At 45.8% G+C, this 18449-nt stretch overlaps 3 protein-coding genes across 3 annotated transcripts; all 3 read left to right on the forward strand.

Moving 5' to 3' along the window:
• The first annotated feature begins 2947 nt into the window (after positions 1 to 2947).
• On the forward strand, positions 2948 to 5282 carry LOC108890686 (nuclear factor 7, brain-like). The gene is made up of 2 exons (XM_018687662.2): positions 2948 to 3076; positions 3186 to 5282. The coding sequence occupies exon 2, from the start codon at positions 3201 to 3203 to the stop codon at positions 4593 to 4595; it is 1395 nt and encodes a 464-aa protein (XP_018543178.1). The 5' UTR covers positions 2948 to 3076; positions 3186 to 3200; the 3' UTR covers positions 4596 to 5282.
• A 2520-nt stretch (positions 5283 to 7802) lies between these two features.
• On the forward strand, positions 7803 to 16401 carry aldh4a1 (aldehyde dehydrogenase 4 family, member A1). Its single transcript, XM_018687663.2, has 15 exons — positions 7803 to 8038; positions 9621 to 9714; positions 9933 to 10025; positions 10239 to 10286; positions 10965 to 11120; positions 11204 to 11353; positions 12376 to 12450; positions 12554 to 12741; positions 13147 to 13219; positions 13559 to 13753; positions 13843 to 13890; positions 14162 to 14314; positions 14863 to 14984; positions 15090 to 15208; positions 15296 to 16401. The coding sequence occupies exons 1-15, from the start codon at positions 7998 to 8000 to the stop codon at positions 15406 to 15408; spliced, it is 1668 nt and encodes a 555-aa protein (XP_018543179.1). The 5' UTR covers positions 7803 to 7997; the 3' UTR covers positions 15409 to 16401.
• Positions 16402 to 16557: 156 nt separating this feature from the next.
• Positions 16558 to 18293, forward strand: LOC108890679 (transcription factor HES-5-like). Its single transcript, XM_018687655.2, has 2 exons — positions 16558 to 17656; positions 17760 to 18293. Exons 1-2 carry the CDS (start codon positions 17528 to 17530, stop codon positions 18291 to 18293), a joined length of 663 nt encoding a protein of 220 aa, XP_018543171.1. The 5' UTR covers positions 16558 to 17527.
• Positions 18294 to 18449: the final 156 nt, after the last annotated feature.

Consider the following 18449-nt stretch of genomic DNA (forward strand, 5'->3'; position numbering starts at 1 on the left):
TCTGCCTGAAGCTGCAGGAAGCCTGCGTCTGTTTCCTTCTGTTCATCCTGAACATTAACTCGTCTCTGATGGTTCAGAAACATTCAGCTCATCTGACCCTTCACTGAGACAGTAGCTTCCTGTAGTTTCCTCAGATGACATCTCCTTTAACACCTGACTCTGGTTTTCATTCTGAACGTGTCTGATGATTTATCCTGTGTTTGTGTTGAAGACCTGTTGTTTTCTGTGACTCGAGCTTTAAACTGACTTGACTGAAGATGATGAAGATGAAGATGAAGATGAAGATTCTCTCACAGTCGACTCTTTGTCACTTTACCTCAGTGAAACACATCTCAGTCTGTTTTTAACGTCGTCCATCAACAGACTGAAAACAGACCTCTGTCTGTGTCTGTGTGTGTGTGTGTGTGTGTGTGTGTGTGTGTGCAGAGATCAGTGTCATCTGTTACTGAACTCTTGAGGCTTCAGCTTCTTTAAAGGACGAGTTCATGTTTTCATGTTTGTATTAAAACAGTGTCTGTGTGATCATGTGATCATGTGATCATTTGACATGAACACGTCTCTGATGGTGCAGACACAGTTGTCAGTCTGAAGACTCTGGTTGTTGGTTTTCTCTGTAAATAATGTTTGTTCCTGTTGTTTTCCTCTGTTTTCACTTCTCATCTTATTTTGGACTGATTCTGTTCCCTTGAGTTCTGTTCACTTCCTGTTTTATTTTGGTAATTATTCCTGATATCTTGTTTGTGTTTTTACTTCCTTCTCACCTGTGTATCATTAGTCCTGTGTATCATTAGTACATCAGTCCCTGTGTGTCTTTGTGTTGTCAGATTGTGATTTCACCTCTGTTAGGTCGAGTTCTCCCATCTACTTTAATCTTTTCTCCTGTTTGTTTCGCAGTGAGTTCTTGGTTCTTCTTCGTTGGTTAAAATGAATAATTTTTGTTTGCTGGCCCAGTCTGAAGCTTCTGTATTCTCCACAGTGTTGGTGTTGTCCTTCTGATCGTTGAACGTTGTGTAATCATCAGTCTGTAGGAACAGAGTCTGAGCTGTGGCCTGTGACTAAGAGGCTGCTAACATTATCTAACAGGCTGCTAACATTAGCTAACATTAGCTAACAGGCTGCTAACATTAGCTAACATTAGCTAACAGGCTGCTAACGTTAGCTAACAGGTTACATTAGCTAACAGGCTGCTAACATTAGCTAACAGGCTGCTAATGTTAGCTAACAGGCTGTTAACATTAGCTAACAGGCTGCTAACAGGCTGCTAACATCTGAGTTCAGTGACATGAAGTTTAAGGATAAAAAAAACCCAGAACGTGACAAGGTTAAACACAGTTAAAAACTGTGAACTCGTCCTTTAAAGTTTGATGATCCAGCATCAGCGTTTCCTCCTCTAATCTCTGTCTCTGCTTCCTCCTGCAGGAAGCTGTACACACACACACACACACACACACACACATCTGTGTGTTGTGGTTAATCAGTGTGTTGTTGTTTTACAGTGACATCAAAGATGACTGAAGATCTACACTGTAAAACACTCAACATGTAGAGACTTGAAGCTGCAGAGAGAAACAGTCAGACCTGCTCCTATTGTTTTAAATAACCCCCCCCACACACACACACACACACCTTAATAATGAACACAATAATAAAATAATAATTCTGATAAAATATATTTTTCAGTGGATAACTGAGTCAGTTGCTCTGCTCTCAGTTAACAGGAGGTGACAGGTCTGAACCCGTGAAATGGACCAGTGATGTTTCTGCTGTGTGAAGATGAAAACAACTTGTCCCTCGTGTTTCTGTCTCACTGTCCTCTAAAGAATTAAACTGCAGCTGATTCTCGTTAACACCAGGAGATGGCGCTGTTCCCTTCAGACTGTGTGTGAAGACGTATTATTACAGCTGTGTCATGTATTTTATATTATTTATATATTATTGTCTAACGTCAAGTGCACAGCAGAAAGAACAAATTGAGTACAAATATGTGCCCGTGATTTAGTTCACATACATGTCATTAAGCCCATGGCATCAAAATCTCACTCCAGCCAGGTACCACAAAACCTACAGACTGTGCCCAAAACACACGACATGGGTGCAGGATGAGACAGGATTTTTTTTTCTAATTTGACTTGGGATTGGGACAGGACGGGGATTGTGTTTGTGGGAGTGAAAATCCTCTCCTGTGTCACCCTCTACTCCACAGGTACTGTCCTCGACCTGTACGCAACATTGAAGAGGCATCTTAGCCAAGAATTGCATCTACACCTGATCCCTACTGCAGACTTTGTTGATCACCTTAGCAACTCAGGAGCTCCTCAAAGTGCTCTTTCCACCTCTTGACAGTATCCCCAGTCCAGGTGTGCAATTCTCCTCCCCTGCTGAACACAGCCTCATCCAAGCTCTGCCTTCCCTTCCTGACACCAACAGAAAATCCACAGCTTTGAACTCTTCCCACACCTGAGTTTTTGCTTCCACAACTGCCGAAGCTGCTGCTCTCCTATTACCTGTCTACTGTTACAGGAGAATCTGGGGCCAACCAGGACTGCAAGGCCTCTTTCTTCAGCCTGAAGGCTTCTCCCACCTTGCACCATGGATAACCTTCTGACAACAGCTCCTACCTGTTGCCTCTGCAATGGAGACTTGGATCATGACCCACTCAGGTGGTGGTGCACCATCTGCTGTCCACAGTGTTGCACAGGGTCTGCAAGTAAACTTCACCTAGAGCCTAAATACAAAAGTCAATATCTGGAAGTCTACAGAGTAACATCTGGATAACCTTTGGATAAGCTTTGGAAACAAGTACTGTGGAGAGATGAAGCTCAAAGCTTTGTGTCACAGTTACCAAAGGGATCTTATCAACCACATGGAATGAACAGTTTGATGCATTCTGTTCGGTGCCATGTGCCACCTCACTGAACGAGACCAGAAACAGTACTGTAAAGACAGAAAAATCAGACGCTCAGATTCACCTTCAAACCAAACTAACAGCTTCCTCTGAGTGAGTCCAGCTACAGGAGAGAAAAGAGGAAAACTACAACACTGCTGCTTCAACCTGCTGACTCTCCACACACTGAAGGTGAGTTTGACTAAAACCAGGACTCAGAGTCAAAGTGAATTTCAGTGATGTTAGTAGAGGAGGGAGGGGAGCCATGACTGACTGTACTTCCTGTCTGCTGTGTTTTCAGCTTCACTCAGACTAAATGGCTTCCAGATCAGAGGAGGATCTCTGCTGTCCGGTCTGTCAGGAGGTCTTTAGAGATCCTGTTGTTCTGTCATGTAGCCACAGCTTCTGTAAAGACTGTCTGAAGAGATGGTGGAGAGAGAAACCAACACCACAGTGTCCAGTTTGTAAGAGACGATCTTCAAGAGTAGAACCACCTATAAACCGGGCCTTAAAGAAGCTGTGTGAGTCCTTCTTACAGGAGAGAGATCAGAGATCTTCAGAGGCTCTCTGCAGTCTGCACTCTGAGAAACTCAAACTCTTCTGTCTGGACCATCAGCAGCCAGTGTGTCTCGTCTGCAGAGATTCAGAAAAACACACCCACCACAGATTCAGACCCATTGATGAAGCTGCACGACAACACAAGAAGGAACTTCAGGAAACTCTGGAGCCCTTAAAGAAGAAGTTAAAGAGTTTAGAAGAAGTTAAAGTGGAGTTTGATCAAACAGCAGAACACATTAAGGTCCAGGCCCGACACACAGAGAGGCAGATTAAGGAGCAGTTTAAGAAGCTTCACCAGTTTCTAGAAGAGGAAGAGGAGGCCAGGATGGCTGCACTGAGGGAGGAAGAGGAGCAGAAGAGTCAGATGATGAAGGAGAAGATGGAGGCTCTGAGCAGAGAGATAGCAGCTCTTTCACACACAGTCAGAGCCACAGAGGACGAGCTGAGAGCTGAAGACGTCTCATTCCTCAACAACTACAAGGCTGCAGTGGAAAGAGTCCAGCAGCGCCCCCTGCTGGAGGATCACCAGCTGCTCTCAGGAGCTCTGATAGACCAGGCCAAACACCTGGGCAACCTGACCTTCAACATCTGGAACAAGATGAAGGACATGGTCTCCTACAGTCCTGTGGTTCTGGACCCAAACACTGCTGGTCCAGAACTGATCCTGTCTGAAGATCTGACCAGTCTGAGACGAGGAGAGGAACAGCAGCTTCCTGACAATCCAGAGAGATTCACTGACCTCATTGTCCTGGGCTCTGAGGGTTTTAACTCAGGGATTCACAGCTGGGATGTTGAGGTTGGAGACAGTACAGGTTGGATACTGGGTGTGTTAGCAGAGTCTGTCCAGAGGAAGGGACATGTACAGTCTGGATTATGGGAAATATTGTTATATAAAGGTAAATACTTTGCACACTCACCACCAGGTCCATTCAATGATCTCCCAGTGCAGGAAAAGCTCCAGAGGATCAGAGTGAATCTGGACTGGACCAGAGGAAAACTGTTGTTCTCTGATCCTGATACTAACACACACATACACACCTTCACACACACTTTCACTGAGAAGCTGTTTCCATTCATTTACAATGACGATAAACTCCCAGTGAAGATGTTACCAGTGAAGGTTTCTGTGACAGTGGAACAGAGTAAATACTGATAAAGAGGAAGATCAGATTTATATGTATTTGTATGTAAAATTATTTCAATTAATTATTTTACTTTGCTTCTGATTTTGATGTTTGGTTCATTTACTGTTCTCTCTTTATCAGTACTGTGTCATTTTTTGTGTACTAGTGCAGTACACACGATACAAAAAAGTAAACAGAAACTAAAGTTAGGGAATAATGTTGTATTTAACTACCAGTTACCTATTCTAATATTTCAGGGCACAGTTTGATCTGTTGAGCAACAAAGAGAGAAAAGTGGGGGAAGGTGGTGTAATAGGTTCTGTAACACTTTATAAACCTGCTGTAATTTGTTTAAAATTTAAATTACATAGTTCCTTTTTTAGTCTTGTTGTACTTTCTGAATCACTACATTTGTGTTTTTAGTGTGGAACAAACAGAGCTGCAGTGAAAAGAGTATAGTCAGGAACAAACTGTCAACCTACAGCCTGTATGTTACTGTACTGGACGACTGATGCAGTACACCCCTGTACTTACAGACTTAGCCTGATGTGGTCCTGGTTAATGTGGACTGACACTGATGTTACACAGCCTGATGTTCACTGTGTGATGAACTGTGTATTTACAGCCTCTTACAGTGTTTCCTGTGACTTTATCATTAAACGGTGAAATCACTGTTTCAGTAAGAAAATAAAAATAAAATAAATATGACTCTCAAAGTTTTGTGTTTGTTTTGTTTCCTCTGTGGAAACTGGGAGAGAAAACCTGTTCTTAGGTGTTTTGCCTTTTCTGTTACTTTATTTATCTAATTGTCTCTATATTCTGTTAAAAACAATAAAAAACATGTCTTAAATTCTGTATTGCTAAATATATTTACCATATATAATAATTCTGCACTAACTGCAAAAATTAAATGATGTAATTAAGTTGATGCTGACTTTCAGTCAGTTTTGTTGAACAGACCTGATGGTTGTCATATGATCAAACTGTCCCATAATTCCTAAACTCTTTATCAGCAACAACCTGGCCAGGTGACATTTTTCCAAACTGTAAGAACAACAAGAACCAAGAGGAAGAGCAGCCTGCATGCATAAAATCAGATATAGATTTTCATGATAAAATGTTTTTTAAAATGACATTTCAAAGATGTTTGTAATGTTGGTGTTCCTGTTTCTAGGTCCCTTTAACACAAATGGACCTAATCAAAAACTCTAAACACGGCATCTGTCTCACATCTAACACAGTTTGATCATCAGCTGATAAGAGATTTATTTTCATACCTGTTCAACATGTGTCACCTGCACTGCCACTTTAAAATGAAGCACAGAAACAAATATATTCATTTACACCCTCATTAATCCCTAATGAAAAAGAAGTCTCAGACTGGTGTGACTGTGCATTGCTGAGAAGAAGACTCTGACTCTTGTCTGTGTCTATGAACTGAATGAATGAATGATGGAGAAACCTCCAGGAGGGTGACTGGGGGAAAGTCCTGCCCGGTTTCTTTTTAGACTTCTGTACTAGTCATGGATCAGCTATAAAAAAACACCATGATTGAGCAATGGGTGGATCATAAGTGTGTTTGGTGTCAGAACACTGTAGATGTAAAGATCGATGACTTACCATGGTCGAATCATCAGATCATCAGATCCATGGATGTATGTCTCGGACACTTGGATGCAGAAAAGGGCTGTCAACTGATCATCACCTCATGTTGAGTTCAGATGGTGTGGGAGACTTGGTAAATCCAAACATGTGATGATGGTAAAATGGGAATGTCTGGCTAAGCCACCAGTCTGCAAGGTCTTTAACGCCCACCTGGAGGAATTTCTCATGTATCCCAGGAGAGGTTGGGGACATGAATGTAATGTCCTTTGATGGTGTCAAACATTTCTGCTATCATCAACCAAAGTTCATTTATTACCTGTACCTAGCCTGCCGCATTCCACAGTGCCATTATGGGATGGTCCCCTAAACACTGCTGGTCCAGAACTGATCCTGTCTGAAGATCTGACCAGTGTGAGACGAGGACACAAACAGCAGCTTCCTGACAATCCAGAGAGGTTTGATTATTACTGTTGTGTCCTGAGCTCTGAGGGTTTTAACTCAGGGACTCACAGCTGGGATGTTGAGGTTGGAGACAGTACAGGTTGGATACTGGGTGTGTTAGCAGAGTCTGTCCAGAGGAAGGGGAATATACGGTGTGGATTATGGGGAATATTGTTATATAAAGGTAAATACTTTGCACACTCACATACACACCTTCACACACACTTTCACTGAGAAGCTGTTTCCATTCATTTATAATGTGAATTATCAGGTCTCAGTGACAGTGGAACAGAGCAGGTAGAGATGATCATATTTATATAAAGAGAAAGGTTTAACCTCTGAAACTACACCTGTCCTGCTCTCTCATTATTCTAAAGGTTTATGTTTTTAGTTTGCACTGTTTTATTCACATATAAATGTGTTATTCATTTTTACAGTTTGCTTTTTATATCTACCCTTGACCTTTTAATATGTTATTTTACTTTTGTTCATTTAACCTTTTCTCTTTTTATCAGTAATGTGTCATTTTAAATTGTTGCTAATTTTGCTAACAGTTTACATTACAGTGTTTTGTGCACTAATACAGTTTATACTGATACATACAAGGAAACAGAATCTAAAGATAGAGAATAAGGGTTGAACTTAAAAAAAATGTATACGTTCATTATCCTCTGTGAAAACTGGGGAAACCTGTCTTTATGTTTTGTTTTTAATCAATAATAGGACCTTTTATTCAAAGATGTCCCACAGGTATCAGGTGATAATATGACACCAGGAAGAGAGGCACATTCAACAGGAAACACTGGTAGAGTCAAATAAATAAACATTTTTTAATGTTTTAAATGTAAATAAATTCGTTTTTAAATGAATAGTAAAAAATGCCCCGTCTGTAATGAGGGTGACATGAAGAAAGCCGAGCAGAGGTGACCGAAAGGTCAAGAAGCTGGTCAAATATAGAGCTTTGTTCTCTGCTCTGTGATTGGCTGAGGATATTTTTAATGTTCGCTGATTGGCCAGTCGCAGACCCGCCTGTGGAATGTTCCATTTCACAGAGGAGGGGGGGTAGTTCAACCTGCGTTAAAGACTTTAACAGATAAAACAAAATGGCGCCGTCTGTTCAGTCTTAATAACTCAACATATTCTCTGATCATCAGACTGTTGTAAAAAAAAGAACAACTGTCTCAAAACTCAAACACAGTGTGAAATCTAAAACCAACTGTCTCCCCCCGTGAAGGCGCGATCGTAGTCCTGGATCCGGATCCGCTTCCTAACCGTCTGTCTGATCAGTTATCGATCCGTGTGTCAGGTGTCCGTCCTGTGGCCGTGTCAGACCGTCTGTCCGTCCGGTTTCTCCTCAGCTCGTGGTCTCAGTCCGTGGCGGGAACATGCTCCGCGTGAGGGCGGCGGTGGGTTGGTCCTGGAGGGGGTAGGTACCTGCTAACGCTGTTTCACATGAGCCGACACGAGACCGCAGCAGGGCGACGGTCCAACATGTCAGCTAATGTTAGCTTCTCCTGGGTCCAGCAGCACTCACCTGTGCTCACCTGCTGCTGTTTACCTGCACCTGATTTAACGACTCATCAGTGTGGTGGAGAACACCTGTCTCTGTTATATGCTGCAAACAGCGATTAATCGATCCGTTATTGGAGAAATAATCAGTGATAAATCAGCTGATGTCAGAGCTGATCAGTCTGAGGAGCTCAGCAGGTTAAACTCTGTGTTTCCTGGTGTCCCGTGCCTTCTCTCAGGTGGCAGTCTTTTCAGGTGGAATGTGATCTCACACAGACCTGAACCAGGTTCTGTTCAAGACTCTCTGAACCTTGATTCTATCCAGAGACCGGGTCCAGGTCTCTTCCAGTCCAGATCAGAACCAGTGAGATCAGCTGATATTGCAGATCACTGTCTCACCTGGAGAACAGGACACGCCCACTAATGATGTCAGAGCTCACACCTGAGAGCCTGACTTCTCTGGATCAGAACCAGTTTATTTTAGAGGTTCAGGAGCAGAAACCAGAACCTGGTCCATGTTGGAGGAGGAGTCACAGAGTTATTTAATAGAAGAGGTGGATGTGTGTTTTCACTTTGCTCTCTAAGATCAGTAGGCCCCCAGGATCCAGCTCAGAGTCCTGATCCACATCTCTGTTCTCTCCCCTCAGAACCAGAGTCTGATTCTCAGAAAGACCTGAAGTTTATTTTCCTGTTTCACCTGTAAAAACTGAACCCTGTGGTCTCCAGATGTTTGTTTCCTCTCAGGTTACAGCTGCATGAGGAGCTCATGTGGACTCAGTCAGAGGTCCTGGTCTGACACCCCCCCCCCTGCGACCTTCAGTTTATCCTGCTGTAGTTAATCATATATGAGGCAGACCGGACCACAGACCAGCTGTGATGAAACTTTCAGTGGAACTGGATCAAACTGAAACCAGCGGCTCCACAGTCTGAGCACCACAGATAAACAGCAGTGAGGAGGAACAGGAGCCACAGGGTTTTCATAGAGTTCAGACAGAAGCAGCCTCATTTCATTCATCAGCTCATCCTCAGGTTCAGGTTCCTCCAGTGTTCACAGAGGCTGATTTCTCCTCAATGTCTGATCATTGATTCATGAAGACATTAATCAGCTCTTTCAGACAGAGCGGAACAGAAGCTTCAGACCTCAACATGTTGTTTATTACAGACTGAGACAAAGTTTAACTTCAGGCTAATATTTCACCTCAGACCTCAAAACCTGTTAATGTCAGTAAAACAGATGAATGAATGAATAAATCTGAAGTTAGAGAAACACAGTAACAGGTGAAAACAACCTGCAGCAGGTAAAAGAACAAGTTCAGGGTCAGACAGGTGACGACTGATTTAACAGGACAAACCTCAGATGATCATGTGATCTTTGCTCTGAAGGAGGCAGCCGACTGTGAATGACTGAACTTTACTGCGTCACTTTATATGAAAACAGAAACTTTCCTTCAGTAGTTTGATGAATCCAGGTTTATCAGGTTTTTGTGCTGTGTTTTCAGGTTTAAGACGTTCTCCTGTGCAGCAGTGGAGGTGAAGAATGAGCCGATCCTGAGCTTCAATGAGGGCAGTGCAGAGAGGAAAGAGCTGCTGAAGGTTGGAGGTGTTCACTCATCAACACAGACTTTAACCTGGTTCATTTCCTGACTTTATCCTGACTTTATCCTGACTTTATCCTGACTTTATCCTGACTTTATCCTGACTTTACCATGACTTTATCCTGACTTTATCCTGACTTTACCATGACTTTATCCTGACTTTATCCTGTCGTTATCCTGACTTTATCCTGACTTTATCCTGACTTGTTGTTCCAGGCCCTGGACAGTGTGAAGGGCGTGACAGAGGAGATCCCATGTGTGGTGGGGGATGAACATGTGTGGACCAAAGACATCAGATATCAGTTATCAGTGAGTAGAGTCAACAGCAGCTGCTGTAACCTGAGCCAACTGTTGCTCCACAGAAACTTATCACCACAGGAATCATTATTCAAACAGTGGAGCAGGTTCATTCAGGACGTTTCATCAATAACCTCTGATGTTAATCCTCCGTGTTTCTCCTTCATATAAACCACTGTCTGTGTAAAGTCTGAATATTTAATGATCATCACTCTGTTTTCACAGCCGTTCAATCACTCACACAAGGTGGCCAAGTTCTGTTACGCTGACAAGGTGAGACCTGTTCCACACAACACACATGTTCATATTTACATACATGTAACATTGACTCTACAGGTGAACAGGGTCAGAAATTATTACAGATTTCAACATGAGATTCTTGTTTCCTGAAATTAACTATGAGCTCATTTACATAAATGAACATTAGACCCAGGTTCAAACATGTTTCCTGTTGAATCATCAAAGGTTTTTACAGAGTCTGTCACAGTCATTAAATATTCAACTCTCCATGTTTTTAATAATAAAATAGAAGTCAGACAGTGACTGATACAAACCTTCAGAATATAAACAGAAACTGTTTGAATGTCAGAGCTGCATTCAACAACCTTTAAAGGTTTGTGTTTGATTTAAAGACAAAGTTCAGTTCAGACCTGAGCAGAGCAGGAAATAAAATGACACGAGCTGCTGCTGAGAACAGAAACCTGAAGACTGTTTCCTCAGCACTCAGTCAGGTTTTATCTCCTCCTCAGTCTCAGTCTTCAGATGAACCAGTGGACGATCAGGTTTTTACACACAGGTCGTCTTCAGCTGGTTCTGGACTTGTTCATGATAAATCTGCTCCAACCACAGACACAGGACCAGTTTCAGTCAGAGGTCGTCTCTGCAGTGTTTCAGTCAGTCCAGCAGGGGGAGCTGTGAACTCTCTGTTGTATTTTCTGTGTGACGTTACAGGAGCTGATCAATAAAGCCATCGTGGCGTCCATGGCGGCAAGGAGAGACTGGGACCTGAAGCCGATCCAGGACCGAGCCCAGATCCTGTTCAAGGCCGCTGATGTCATCAGTGGACCCAGGAGAGCCGAAGTCCTCGCCAAGACCATGATCGGACAGGTTTCACTCCTTCACTGTTTAACTGGTAACTCAGGTCCAGATCCAGGTGATCCTGTAATAACCCTGATCCTGTTGTGGACCAGGGGAAGACGGTGGTCCAGGCCGAGATCGACGCTGCCGCAGAGCTGATCGACTTCTTCAGGTTTAACGCCAAGCACGCGATCGAGCTGCAGAAACAGCAGCCGCTCGATGCAGAGGGAAGCACCAACACCATGCTGTACAGAGGCCTGGAGGTAACACTCACCTGTACATCTCACCTGTGTTTCCTCAGGTCAGTCAGCTCAGTCTCTACAAACACTGAAGGTTCTGGATCACTGTGACGTTTAACACTGATCCTCAGTCAGCTGCACAACATCATTGATCTCTGCCACAGTCTGTGTCAGAGGTTCTGCCTCCACAGCTCCTCCTGATGACAGCCTGATCAGCACTCTGTCTGTCTCCTGTCTGTCTATCTCTCTGTCTGTCTGTCTGTCTCTCTGTCTGTCTGTCTCTCCGTCTGTCTGTCTCTCTGTCTGTCTGTCTGACTGTCTGTCTGTCTCTCTGTCTGTCTGTCTCTCTGCCTGTCTGCCTGTCTCTCTGTCTGTCTGTCTCTCTGTCTGTCTGTCCTGTCTGTCTGTCTCTGTCTGTCTGTCTGTCTGTCTCTCTGTCCGTCTGTCTGTCTGTCTGTCTGTCTGTCTCTCTGTCCGTCTGTCTGTCTCCTGTCTGTCTGTCTCTCTGTCCTGTCTGTCTCTCTGTCTGTCTGTCTGTCTCTCTGTCCTGTCTGTCTGTCTCTCTGTCTGTCTGTCCTGTCTGTCTGTCTGTCTGTCTGTCTGTCTCTCTGTCTGTCTGTCTGTTTCCTGTCTGTCTGTCTCTCTCTCTGTCCGTCCGTCTGTCTGTCTGTCTGCCTGCCTGCCTGCCTGTCTGTCTCTGTCTCTCTGTCCGTCCGTCTGTCTGTCTGTCTGTCTCTCTGCCTGTCTGCCTGTCTGTCTGTCTCTGTCTCTGTCTCTGTCTCTGCCTGTCTGCCTGTCTGTCTGTCTCTGTCTCTGTCTCTGTCTCTGTCTCTGTCTCTGTCTCTGCCTGTCTGCCTGTCTGCCTGTCTGTCTGTCTGTCTCTCTGTCTCTGTCTCTGTCTCTGTCTCTGCCTGTCTGCCTGTCTGTCTGTCTGTCTGTCTCCTGTCTCTCTCTCTCTCTGTCTCTCTCTATGTCTGTCTCTCTGTCTCCTGTCTCTCTCTCTCTCTGTCTGCCTGTCTGCCTACCTGTCTGTCTGTCTGTCTCAGGGCTTCGTCGCAGCTGTGGCTCCTTTTAACTTCACTGCGATTGGTGGAAACCTGGCAGGAACTCCGGCTCTGATGGTGAGTGTTTGTTCAGAATCAAACATGGAGGATCGGGAGCTTTCAGTCAGAGTTTCCTGATCTCCCTGATGTTGAGACGTCTCTGTTCCTTCCTGTTCTCCAGGGGAACGTGGTTCTGTGGAAGCCCAGTGACACAGCCATGTCTGCCAGCTACGCTGTGTACAGAGTCCTGAGGGAGTGTGGTCTGCCCCCCAACATCATCCAGTTCCTGCCCGCTGACGGCCCCGTGTTCGGAGACACCATCACCTCCTCTGAGCACCTGGCAGGCATCAACTTCACCGGCAGCGTCCCGTAAGACTCCTGTCTGTCTGTCCTCTCTCCTGTCTGTCTGTCCTCCTGTCTGTCTGTCTGTCTGTCTCCTGTCTGTCTGTCTCTGTCTGTCTGTCTCCTGTCTGTCTGTCTGTCTGTCTGTCTGTCTGTCTGTCTGTCTGTCTGTCCTCTGTCTGTCTGTCTGTCTGTCTGTCTGTCCTGTCTGTCTGTCTGTCTGTCTGTCTGTCTTCTGTCTGTCTGTCTGTCTGTCTGTCTGTCTGTCTGTCTGTCTGTCTCTCTCCTGTCTGTCTGTCCTCCTGTCTGTCTGTCTGTCTGTCTGTCTCTCTCCTGTCTGTCTGTCTATCAGAGGGGGGTCTGATCATTTTACAGTGAACTGTGTGTGATGGATCAGAAAGTTGAAACTCTTCGTCTCCGTCTCTTCTTCAGGACGTTCAAGCGTCTGTGGAAACAAGTGGCTGAGAACCTGGACACCTACAAGACGTTCCCCGGCTGGCAGGAGGTGAGCTGACCCTTTGACCTCTGACCTCTGACACTCTGTAACAAGTGGATTTTCTCTGAGCCTGTATGAGTCTGACATGTCTGACTGTGTCAGCAGGCAGTGAACGCAACACGTTCCAGTTTTCACACAGTGAACTGCAGCAGTTTGTTTAATGACAGGATGAGTTGACAGATGATGTGTTTTAAAGGTGTTCAGTTCTCTGTGTGTTTCACATGTGAACCAGGATCCTGTCAGACATTAGACTGAAACATCACCTGGAGTTGACGGAGCCCAGGTGAGCTGCTGATGAACATCGGTCTCTGGTTTTCTGACGGTCTGTGTCTCTGGATGTTTTCAGAGTGCGGAGGGAAGAACTTCCACTTCGTCCACAGGTCTGCGGACGTTCAGAGCGTGGTGACGGGGACCATCCGCTCAGCGTTCGAGTACGGAGGTCAGAAGTGTTCAGCCTGTTCCAGGATGTACGTCCCTGACAGCATGTGGCCGCAGATCAAACAGGGACTCCTGGACATTCACAGGAGCATCAGAGTGGGAGACGTGAGTCCACAGAGACCTGGACCTGGATTTAAACCACAGATCCTCTCCTGTGTTTGTCTTTGATCACATGTTTGTTTTCTCCTCCTCAGCCTGTTGAAGACTTCAGCACCTTCTTCTCTGCTGTAATCGATGATAAGGTAACGTCCTCTGAACGTCCTCTGAACGTCTCTCTGTCCTCTGAACGTCCTCTGAACGTCCTCTGAACGTCTCTCTGTCCTCTGAACGTCCTCTGAATGTCTCTCTGTCCTCTGAATGTCCTCTGACCATCTTTCTGTCCTCTGAATGTCTCTCTGTCCTCTGAACGTCCTCTGAATGTCTCTCTGTCCTCTGAATGTCTCTCTGTCCTCTGAACGTCTCTCTGTCCTTTTTTAATAACGAACCATTTTATTCTCCTTGTTTCTCCTCCAGTCATTTAGTCGGATAAAGAGGTGGCTCGATCACGCCAAGTCCTCCCCCAACCTGAAGGTGATCGCCGGAGGGAACTGTGACGATAAGAAGGGTTATTACGTGGAGCCGACCATCATCGAGACCAAAGACCCGCAGGACGCCATCATGAACGAGGTACAGACACAAACTGTCACAAACTGTCTCTCTGCTTTTAAAATGACAACAAGGTAGAAAAACTGGACTCAGTTAAAGGTTAAAGCTCCACTGTGGAATAGAATCAGAAACCTGTTTCTATCAGTGTGTGATTGCCTTTCTACAGGAGCCCAGAACAGACAAACTGAATCAGACTGATGCTCTGTACAGGAGCTGTTACCTACTCTAATCTGAGACGTCTGTCCATCTGTGGTTTTAAAGACAGACTCTCACACTGAGCTGAAATGAAACCAGTCCAATAACAGAGAGGAAAGATGTAGTTTTCCTGACAGAGTAGTCGATGTGGACCTTGATGTCATTTTGTCTCCTGACGGCCACCGTAGACTCTGATTCAGAGAGGGAGAGTTCAGGTGTTCAGGTGTTCAGTCAGCTGCAGTCTAAGGTCTCACCACTAGATGTCAGTGAATCCTGTCGTGTGACTGAGCTCAGTAGAAACAGATCAGACTGAAGTCTCACACTCGTGTGTGAATCAGATGTTACGTGTGTGTGAAGCTGTCGTTGTGTTGCAGGAGATCTTCGGTCCAGTTCTGACGGTTTATGTTTATCCAGAGAAGGAGTACAGAGAGGTTCTGCAGCTGATCGACAGCACGTCTCCGTACGCTCTGACAGGAGCTGTGTTCGCTCAGGACCAGTAAGACTTCATGTTTCTGATCTCTGAGTCTCCAGGCTGACCCACCTGAGTCAGCTGACTCACCTGCAGCAGGTGTTCCTGTCTCTGACCGTGTCTCTGTTACAGGAAGGTGATCGAGGAGGCCGCCGTCGTCCTCAGAAACGCTGCTGGGAACTACTACGTCAACGATAAATCCACCGGCTCCATCGTCGCTCAGCAGCCGTTTGGTGGAGCCAGAGCTTCAGGTGAGAGTGGTTTACCTGTCCTCCCGGTGTCTCCAGGTGACGACAGATGATCAGTGATTCAACCTGTGAACTTTGCTCTGCGTCCAGGTACGAATGACAAACCCGGAGGTCCTCACTACGTCCTGAGGTGGACGTCCCCGCAGGTGGTGAAGCAGACCCACGTCCCCCTCAGAGAGTGGAGGTACCCCTACATGGGCTGAGTCCAGGACTGAAGCCTGCTCGTCCAATCAGAGCCCTCCCTCCTCCCCCCTCATCAGCTGATCGTCCAATCACCTGCAACAAACACACTGATAGACACTGATCAATGAAAGGAAGAGAGAGTCTCCTTGTCCTGAATCTTAGTCTCCCACTGTCCCTCTGAGAAGCTTTGCACTGAACCTGGACCTGGACCTGGACCGGCACCTGGACCTGGACCTGATTGTATTCTGGATGAGGATCAGCAGCAGAGAGAGTGTCTTCCATCCAGATGTTTGAGCTGCTGTTTGTCCTCAGAAACACAGTTTATAAATACATCAGTGTTTTAATCTGTGGAAACATTTAATTAACTGATTCATTAACTAATTAATTGATATTTTCTTCAGTCTGTCACAGTAAACTGACAAAGACGAGACACGATGAGACTGTGGGAAACTGATGAACATTTTTCACTGTTTTCTGATGTTTCACAGTCAATCAATGAATCAATGAATCAATCAGTTAATCAGTTAATCTGTTGAATAGTGAAAGTGTGGAGCTGCCTCGTGACGATCACACTGATCTGTTTTAGCTGCTGCTTCGTTAACTCATTAACTTTATTTTGACTGACATTTAAACATAAAAACATAAAAACCTGTTTTAGTTCAGTTCAGTTAGTTTCTTTAGTCTCAGAGTTAAACTGAATCTTTGAATCTGATGAATCATGAATCAATAGAAACCTGGAAAACAGTTCAGGTCAGTGAGTTTGATGGTGTTAGCGTTGAACAGATGTCAGAGCCGATGTTTCCTCTGTTATGTGTTTGTTGTGTTGCTGTGTTAACGTCTGAACCACAGCTCATCATCAGTCTCACGCTGTCTCAGACGTCCAGAGACAGTTTTTATTTTCTGCTGCTTTGTTTGAATCTTTAGCTGAAAACAGAAGATTTCTTTTCAGAACCGTCTGCCTTAATAACTGCACACTCACACAATTTGAAATAATAAATATTTAATTATTGATACGAGATGTGAGCGTCTTATCACACACCTGAACACACCTGTAGATCTGATCTAGTGTGACCTCACTTCCTGTGGATGTCATGATCTCTGACATCCTTTCAGAATAAAGCTCAGTATCACAGTGATCTGCTGACGACAGGAGCTGATCCCAGATCAGACCAGGACTGAGACTCTGGTCTGGATCCAGGATGAGTCCTGTCACACCTTCAGAGGAGGTTTATTACAGCTGCTCAGGAAGTCTGTCTGTCTGTCTGTCTGTCTGTTTGTCTCACACACTTCACAACAACAACAGGCTGCACAATAAAACCTCACACACACACACACACACACACACAGACACACACACTGGGCTCGGAGCCATGGAGACACGTTGTTTGGTGTGTGCAGTGTGTTGTTGTATAGGGGGGTGGAGTCTTTTCTTTGTGGATGGGGGGGGGGGTCCTCTGGAATGTGTGTGTGTGTGAACCAAACGATGTGTGTGATTTCCACACTGAGCTCTGAAGATTATCTGATGAACTAAACCTGGATCAGAAACCTGCTAACGTCAGGTTGGACTACAGAAACGCATCATCACTGTGGGACTGTGTGATCAGCGAACCACAGATACTGATTCAAATCTCACATCATCAACACACAAAGATTAAAGTTGTTAAAATCAATAATGTTAATGTTATACTGTGTTATACTCAGAGTATTACAGTACTTTTACTTTACGTTGTTGAAATGATGTTTTCAGTCAGGTTAGTTCATCGGCCTCTGGCAGCAGGTGTTGGACCACGTGGTGGTGGTGGTGGTGGGGGGGACTCTGGGTAATTGTGTTTAATTGACTGAACTCTCTGAAGGAGGCTGTAAACTGACCTGGAGTCAGTGTGTGTCTCAGTCTGTGTGTGTGTGTGTGTGTGTGTGTGTGTGAGCAGCTGAACATCTGCAGCAGCTGCTCACAGAGACACAGGAAGGTTCCCAGGTAATAAAGTGGAGGGAGCCTCTGGTGGGGGGGGCTCTGTACCTTCACCTCCCCCCGCTCAGTTAACCAGGAGGTAATAGCTGCCTCTCTCCTGGTGGCTCGGCCTCGCCCACTGGCCTCAGACTGTGGGAAAGCTGCTCCTGCCTGGGACTCATGGCTTTGTGATGCTAATGTGGCCTATAAATAGAGGAGAGGGCTCCTCGGTCCATCACAGCTCACTCTGCTCCACCATGGCTCCGACCAACACCACACACTGTCCCCTCTCACTGCTCTCCACCAAAGACAGACACAAAGTAAGTCCTGCTCTGCAGCCTCTCCTCCCTCTCTCCGTCTCTGTGTCTCCGTCAGCTCCGTCCTCTCCACGTCTTCCTGACCTCCTTCCTCTTCTGTCTGCAGCTCAGGAAACCGCAGGTGGAGAAGATGCGCAGAGATCGCATCAACGGCTGCATCGAGCAGCTCAAGGTCCTGCTGGAGGAGGAGTTCCGCCGACAGGACCCCAACGCCAAGCTGGAGAAGGCCGACGTGCTGGAGATGACCGTGGCGTTCCTGAAGCGCCGCCTGCGGCCGACCAGCCCCGACACCCACGGATACTCCCGCTGCTGGGACGAGACGCTGCGCTTCCTGTCCCAGGACTCCCTGAAGGAGGCCACGCTGCACCTGCAGCACCTCCACCCTGCTGCCGCCACAGGACCCAACCTCTGCTCCTCCCACGGCCACGTCCAGGCTGCAGGGAAGCAGCTGCCCCCCCCAACAGAGTCCTGTGGAGGCCCTGGTAGAGGGTCTGGGTCAGAGGGTCCTGGTCTGGATCAGAGGGTCTGGGTCAGAGGGTCCTGGTCTAGATCAGAGGGTCTGGGTCAGAGGGTCCTGGTCTGGTCAGAGGGTCCTGGTCTAGATCAGAGGGTCCTGGTCTGGAGGGTGTTTACAGTGTAAACCTGCCTGTGGCTCCTGAGGAGCCTGTTTTCTTTATTTATTCAGATTTATTTAAAGTTTGTTCTGATGTTTGAATAAAATCATTTTGTCTTTAAATCTTCGTCTCGTTGATCATCTGTGCTCAGACCTTCATCATCATCTTCATCATCAGGTTTA

This window comes from Lates calcarifer, linkage group LG12 (genome assembly GCF_001640805.2).
Source record: "Lates calcarifer isolate ASB-BC8 linkage group LG12, TLL_Latcal_v3, whole genome shotgun sequence".
NCBI classification, from domain to species: Eukaryota; Metazoa; Chordata; class Actinopteri; family Centropomidae; genus Lates; species Lates calcarifer.

Coding starts and splice junctions, on each gene's coding strand:
- aldh4a1 (XM_018687663.2), top strand. CDS start 7,998: ATGCTCCGCGTGAGGGCGGCGGTGGGTTGGTCCTGGAGGGG. Junction 11,354..12,375: donor TGCTGTACAGAGGCCTGGAG/GTAACACTCACC, acceptor TGTCTGTCTCAG/GGCTTCGTCGCAGCTGTGGC. Junction 12,742..13,146: donor AACTTCACCGGCAGCGTCCC/GTAAGACTCCTG, acceptor TCTCTTCTTCAG/GACGTTCAAGCGTCTGTGGA.
- LOC108890679 (XM_018687655.2), top strand. CDS start 17,528: ATGCTAATGTGGCCTATAAATAGAGGAGAGGGCTCCTCGGTCCATCAC. Junction 17,657..17,759: donor CCACCAAAGACAGACACAAA/GTAAGTCCTGCT, acceptor TTCTGTCTGCAG/CTCAGGAAACCGCAGGTGGA.
- LOC108890686 (XM_018687662.2), top strand. CDS start 3,201: ATGGCTTCCAGATCAGAGGAGGATCTCTGCTGTCCGGTCTGTCAGGAG.